Here is a 6,870-nt window from a genome sequence, read left to right as displayed (position 1 = left end):
AAAAAAAAAAAAAAATAGGAATCATATTTTCACTAATTTCCCTTTCAAGCCCCAAAACTGTCTTTGATTCTGTTCTCCTACTTGGCAATCAAAACCTGTAATCACCTCATTAGCCTGGTGTCTTGTTCAACTGATCCAAGAAGCCAAGGACAAAAATGAAATGTCCTGTGTGGCACCTGAACCCAGTGACCTACTGATTGAATTTATAATCCAGCTAAATTAGCCATGAGGGTGTGGCACCAGGACTTGATACTGTTCATATTACCTTTGTGCATTCAGCCACATCATCTGACTCACTTCTCTGGTTCTCTTTGTTTATCCATGACAGTCATGGAAACCCACTGAAGGATCCTGTTACCTCTCTCTTTGAGGAGATCCTTCTCTCAAGTGTTGGCTTGCCCAGTACCTATAAGGTTATCTCTGTTGCCATGGTTGAGAGTAAAAGAAATGTTCCGTCCTGGGCAGACAGCACTTCCAAAACAGCTTTTACACTTCAGGCTTGAAATCCTGGAGTTCTTTATAAGTCTTAATTAAATTTCACCAAATGAAATTGCAGAGAACTAGGCAAATAATGTTACACCTGATTGATGTACTGTTTAGTAAACTCCGTGAATGAGTCAAAGAACGTTGACAGTCAGTATTACGACTCAAAATTTGTTGCCTGGGGTTTCTAGAACAGTGATTGTTCAATGGAAGGTGAGGTAGGGGCTGAGGGTTTTAAAAGAATATGGGCTTTTGCCAAAGCATGCATTCTCTTCTCTTCCTGGAACAAGATTTTGCTAGAGCCCACTCCTTCACTGCACCGTCACCCTCCTCCACCAGAACTGCACTGGGGCCACTTGTGTAGGTGGAAAAGTCCACAGGTGAGTTGGATATTTGCTCCCCACTCTTCCGGAGCTGTCTGAGCCTGGTACTCGTCTTGCTCAGTTCCTCATTTCAGCATTTTTTATACTTAATAACCCTTCTAAAGTAGAAAATTATTTGGCTGCTTCCCTAAGAATATCTGCTGTAGGTTTTTCTGTCTGCTGAACTTCCATTTACTAAATTGAGAAGTTGGTGTCGGAAATATTTTTCAGGTGACTTGTGTAAGGTTCTGATGAGGCAAAGGGGGATCGTGGGATGTCAGAGGAGTTGGCAGTAATTTTCAATTTACTTTATTCATCTTTAGTGTTTTTAACATCTTAATTTTTTCTTCTCTAAGATTTTAAGACACATTTGACTTTACCTTTGCGTTCCTGCCTAATTTCAAACCCAATGATGTTTTTGAGTTCTCCTGTTAGCCCTCTTCCCTTGCCGTGAGTTTCTTTTTCTTTGAACTAAGGAATGTAGCCTTTCTAAAATTTAATCTTGATCAACACCCACCTCACCTGTTGGATGAACCGCCTCATCATCTTTCACCAGATTGGAAAAGCACCGTCTCCTGCCTGAAAGGCGGAGAGCAGTTGATTTCTACAATCAACTTGGCTTCCCTTTGATTTTGTAATCTGTTTCTAGAGATTATGGGCGAGCTTTGAATTCCAAGGCTCTGGGCCTGTCAGCTTTTGAGGCAAAAAACTTTGAAGCAGATCCTCTGTCTCAGGTTTCAGAAGGGCGGCCTGTGTGTTAGAGGATGAAATTAATTTGTTTTCATCTTGTAATATAAGGGAAACGTGAATAATGATCACTGCTGGCATTGTAACACCCTGGGGTTTTTATTTGCTCATTTTATTTTATGGGTTTAAAAATATTGTTTGTTTTTTGAGAACCCTCATCAAATCACGTGGAAACCTGAGAGAAAAGCACAATCCTTTCAGAAATCCTCACTGAGCATGACTACCTCTGTGAATCTGTCTATTGTATATTTACTTTAAAATGACTTAATCTCCCCATTGATGCACTTGGTATAACTAGGAAACACTCCAGCTCAGATTCAAGAGGTGGAAGGGAGGAAGAAAGAATGCAGGGCAATTTCCAGGAATTCCATGTTCTTAAACACTATGCCCTTTCAAGTACTAATTATACAGGACTTAGGCAATAATGGGGTTACATGGAATTGTTTTTGCATATGTTAAAACTTACAGGTTAACATTACCACTGAAACCTTTTTTTAAAATAAAGATCCCTCTATACCATTCATTGTTATAATATGGTTCAGTAATAATATTTCATGTATCATCACAATTTAAAAAATATAAAGGTGCATACGAGTGTTATTGATAGAGCTATACCCTTTCTGCACATAACTATGCATCCCTACTGGGCTACAGAAAAAGGGTTTTTGTTTTTTTTTTGGTAGAGATGAGGTCTCTCTATGTTGCCCAAGCTGGTCTCAAACTCCTGGCTTCAAGTGATCCTTCTCCCTCAGTCTCCCAAAGTACTGGGATTACAGGCATGAGCCACTGTACTAAACCCTGAAAAAGCATTCTTTACCAAGGCCCAGAGCTCCAATTTTTCTTTGGGGTTTTGAATGATGAAAAAAAAAAAAATGGAAAACTGATAGAGTTCCTCAAACTTCAATATAAATCAACAGAATTTTAGTCTTCAAAGCATTTGCTGTAACTGATTTTTAAGGCCTCACATTTTATCTATAATAGTACAAATGTGAACTCAACAATGTGTCATTGACACAGAAGTGAATTTATATTTTTAATAATATTTGCATTATGTGTATACTGAAATAACTGTACTATAACACAAGGGAAAAATAATTATCCCAGGAAAACACTCAACAAATGAATCTAGGAAAATCTGCAGGGTGCCTAAAAATGAACTTGCAGAGATAAAAATTTTTCATTTAGAAGTTTTCTGAATGTTTAGCCTCAAAGTCATTCCCATTTCTTCCTGAATACTGCTCTCTAAACATAAACCCTTACCAGAGCTATTTAAAATAGACACACACACACACACACACACACACAGAGAGAGGGAGAGAGAGAGAGAGAGAGTGGTTTCCCCTTAACCCTCAATGAGTCTCTCCACACCCCCCACTTTCCCCTGCAATGGTATGATCTGCATTTGATCGAAAACTGGAGGTGCCAAGCTGTGACAGCTTCCTCAACTTCAGAGTCATTTGCTACAACCTAGGATAGCCCCATGTTCAATGATGCTTTCCTTTTCCACCAACAGGGGCAAATTGAAGTAGACAGCGAAACCATCTTCAAGTTAGCCGCGTTTGTTTTACAGGTAAGATTGGACAAACTGCCTCTTAGCAGCTCCCTTGTGTTTGTTTGTTTTTGTTAACTGCCTGCAACTCTGAAACTTTTGCATGGGCCAGTGTCTGCTGGATTTTTAAGCCAGTTAGTTGTTTGCTGATGAAAACTGTGAGCCACCGTCTTCTGCTTTCGAATAGTTTGCATGAGCTACAGTGTGATCTTGTGAGTCTCAAAGAAAAATGAGATTGAGCCTGCTCTGAAGGAAAAGAGTTAAACTCATATTCCTGGAAGAGAGCTCTGGGATACTTGAATTTGGGAGGCAGCAGTTGTTACAACAGCTGTAATTTTCATATACATTTAGTAACTTTTGTATACATTTTCTTGTGGTCCAGTAAAAGAGCCTTTTAGTTCTTAAAGGCGTTAGTCTGTTTCCATGCTGGTTTAAAAAGTAAAGGGAAAACAAATAGTATATGTTTGTTTACCTGTATTGTGGTTTAAAAGGTCTTCCTCCAGTCTAAAAAGTGTGCCACTTGAATGAAAAGCATTTATCATGTGATCTTAAAAACGTACCGTGAGAAATAATTATTTGTGCTTTTTCACATATAGATGTTTCTTTTGTTAAGAATAAGGAATATGCCTAACAGGACAGTCAGCGTTTTCTTATCAATGCCTAATTCTTATGGCTGTAGGGAGAGCGGTCCTGAGAAACACTCTTCAGAACAAAACTTAGGAACTTTAAGAGGCGAAGTAATCAAGATAAAACTCATTTAGCTTAACAAAAATACATATTGATCAACTCCATTTGTTTTTGTTTGTTTGTTTTTAGGAAGCCAAGGGAGATTATACCAGGTAATGATTTTCTTTTCTGATATTACTATGCAAATTAACCCTAAAGAATCATTTTATGTTGTTATTTTAAATAACAATGGATACAAAATCAAAGGAAAGTAGAACTCTGAGGCAGGAGACTGAGATCTCTTCGCTCTTCAAATAAAGACCTATTCTTTTTGTGAATGAATCAGGGAATGACGCTTTCTTACAGTTTTTCAAGCCAGAATGCCAGCGAATTGTAACCAGAAGCTCTCCAAAGTTCTGTTTTCTGTCATCTGTTAATTAGTGAGATGAAGAAATCTATAAAAAGCTTTGATAGCTTATGCTGATAAAAAAAAAAAACTTACAATAATCTTGTATTCGAAGAGTTATAATGTATGCACAAAAAGATTAAATCCATCAGCTGCTTAGTTAAGGGATTAATAGGGGCTTTCTTTCGCAGCTGCCCCAGAGGGGCCTCACCCTTCATACACTTGACCTAACAGTTGTATTGTTGCTGCGGAGACACTCACTGATTCTAACTGCCTCACTGGCCACATCCACAGAGAGTGTTTATATTTGAATTTACCCTCTACCTGCTCCATTCTGTCCTTTTAGTGCAATCGTTGGAGTTGTAGAAACAGTTAAAGGGTGGAGGCAACGCTTCCCTTTGTAGGCCAGTGACCCCTTTGAAAGCCCGGCCCCTACGATGTTAATGTTCGACTCCTGGTAGACGTTTACTCGTAGATTATTTACAGATCACCTAGCACTCATTCCCAGCCAAGTCTTTGAATAATGCGCCCCTTAACGGACTAACACAATAATGCCTTCCAAGCTTGAAAACTTCCAGTTACGGAGTTGTACTTCACTTCAGAAACTCCCAACACTCTTGTCATCTGCCCATTCGGCTTTGGTAGAATGTTCAAGGATGCCACTTAAAACACTATGATTCCTCACCACAATCTCCCACCAGTTCTGGTTTGTGCTTTCTCTCTCTCTGTCTCCCTCCCTGGGTGTGTATTTACATTTTTCTAGGTTAAGAAATTTGAAGAAATCATGAAAATCAAACACCAATTGTTTTTAATGGAAAGAAAAGGGCAGGAGATTAAAAAAAAAAAAGAGGATAAAGTAGTTTATAGACCATTAGTATCATTAAAGGCTCACGCCTGAGGCTGGGCATGGTGGCTTACACCTGTAATCCCAGCACTTTGGGAGGCCGAGGAGGGAGGATCACTTGAGGCCAGGAGTTCCAGACCTGCCTGGCCAACATGGTGAAACCCTGTCTGTACTACAAATATGAAAATTAGCTGGGCAAAGTGGCAGGCACCTGTAATCCCAGCCACCCAGGAGGCTAAGGCAGGAGAATTGCTTGAATCTGGGAGGCAAAGGTTGCAGAGATCGCACCACTGCACTCCAGCCTGGGTGACAGAGTGAGACTCAAAAAAAAAAAGCTACTGTGTCTCTACCGTTGTCTTTCCCAGAAAAACCACATTTCCTGGGAATATCAGATATGCAAGGAACACAGTCATTTATGGGGGTGAATTTTAAAAAACAACCCTAGGTAAGAAATCATGTGGGGGGGTGATGCTAAAGTCGATTTGTAAATGAGGGTTTCAGGGCCCAAAAGCTCACACTCAATCATCTGTGGATTGCTAACCCACCTTCCCCACTTAGCCCTTCAAGCCTGTGTCTGACGCCCTATGAGCCTCAGTTTCCTCATCAGTAAAATGGTACCTTTCCCATAAAACTATCATGAGAATCAAATGTATGTAAACATTGCTCAGGGCAACATCTGGCTTATAGCAAATAATCTACACCCTTGGGCTACTATTGTTAATTTAGTTACTATTATCCTCATTATTACTATCGTCCTGTCTGGTCTCTTAGCTACCTCTGATGAGATTTTTGAGACTAAGATTGTTCTGAAGAAGCTATAATAACCTATAGTTGTGGGGGAGGTGGAGAATAGAAAGAGAAAGGTTAATTTCACGAGCCTTCCTTAGGGAAGATCCCTTGCCTGAGGCAAAGGAAGGCCTAAAAGGGACAGTCCTTCAGTTGTTCAAATATTTTAGCCCTAGGCCATCAAGGTTGGCAAGTTAATTGTGGGCAAGCCCAGTCCAGGCCTTTGCCTTCACTTGAGCTTGTTTCTGGTGGTTTTCCTGAGTGATCATGGGGTTGAAGTGGCGCACACTGTTTTGAAATTGTCCAAACTATGCTAAGTAGTGGAGAGAGTGTGGGATTGGAAATCACGTAGACTGGCAACATCCCTCTGAGTGGCCACTTATCCTTTCTGAACCTCGGTTCCCTCATCTATAAATTGGGGTTAATCAAAACAATGGCTTTGCAGGTTGGTTTTGAGGAGATATGGGAGCACTTCGTAAATTACCATGCTCTCGCTGTCTGATCTTCTCCTCCCCTGAATAGAGAGGATATGTTTTTCCTCCAAAATTTTGTTCTAAAACTCCTCTTTGTTTTTGTTTTTGTTTTGTTTTGTTTTTGTTTATTTTTGAGACAGAGCATTTCGTTGTTCTGTCACCCAGGCTGGTGTGCAGTGGCATGATCTCAGCTCACTATAACCTCCACCTCCTGGCTCCATCAGTTCTTTCATCTCAGCCTCCTGAGTGGCTGGGACTACAGGTACACACCATCACACCTGGCTAATTTTTGTATTTTTTGTAGAAACAGGGATTCACTATGTTACCCAGGCTGGTCTCAAACTCCTGGGCTCAGCTGATCTGCCTATGTTGGCTTCCCAAAGTGCTAGGATTACAGGTGCAAGCCACTGCACCCTGCCTTGTTATAAAACTCTTCTGAGAAAATCAGGCACCTGGCGCCAGGTGCAGTGGCTCATGCCTGTAATCCCAGCACTTTGGGAGGCCAAGGCAGGTGGATCACCTGAGGTCAGGAGTTTGAGACCAAACTGACCAAC

General features: G+C 40.6%; 1 protein-coding gene across 1 annotated transcript in view; it reads left to right on the top strand.

Annotated features, from left to right (window-relative positions):
* The window catches only part of FRMD4B (FERM domain containing 4B), a 236,970-nt gene that overhangs the window by 145,860 nt on the left and 84,240 nt on the right, over positions 1–6,870 (top strand). The window contains exons 6-7 of the mRNA XM_011971028.1: positions 3,106–3,162; positions 3,958–3,980. Coding sequence (XP_011826418.1) covers positions 3,106–3,162; positions 3,958–3,980 — 80 coding nt within the window. The remainder of the gene's footprint in view (positions 1–3,105; positions 3,163–3,957; positions 3,981–6,870) is intronic.

The sequence above is a fragment of the Mandrillus leucophaeus genome, unplaced genomic scaffold (genome assembly GCF_000951045.1).
Source record: "Mandrillus leucophaeus isolate KB7577 unplaced genomic scaffold, Mleu.le_1.0 Scaffold121, whole genome shotgun sequence".
Classification (NCBI taxonomy): domain Eukaryota; kingdom Metazoa; phylum Chordata; class Mammalia; order Primates; family Cercopithecidae; genus Mandrillus; species Mandrillus leucophaeus.
This window is presented reverse-complemented; position numbering and strand designations above follow the sequence as displayed.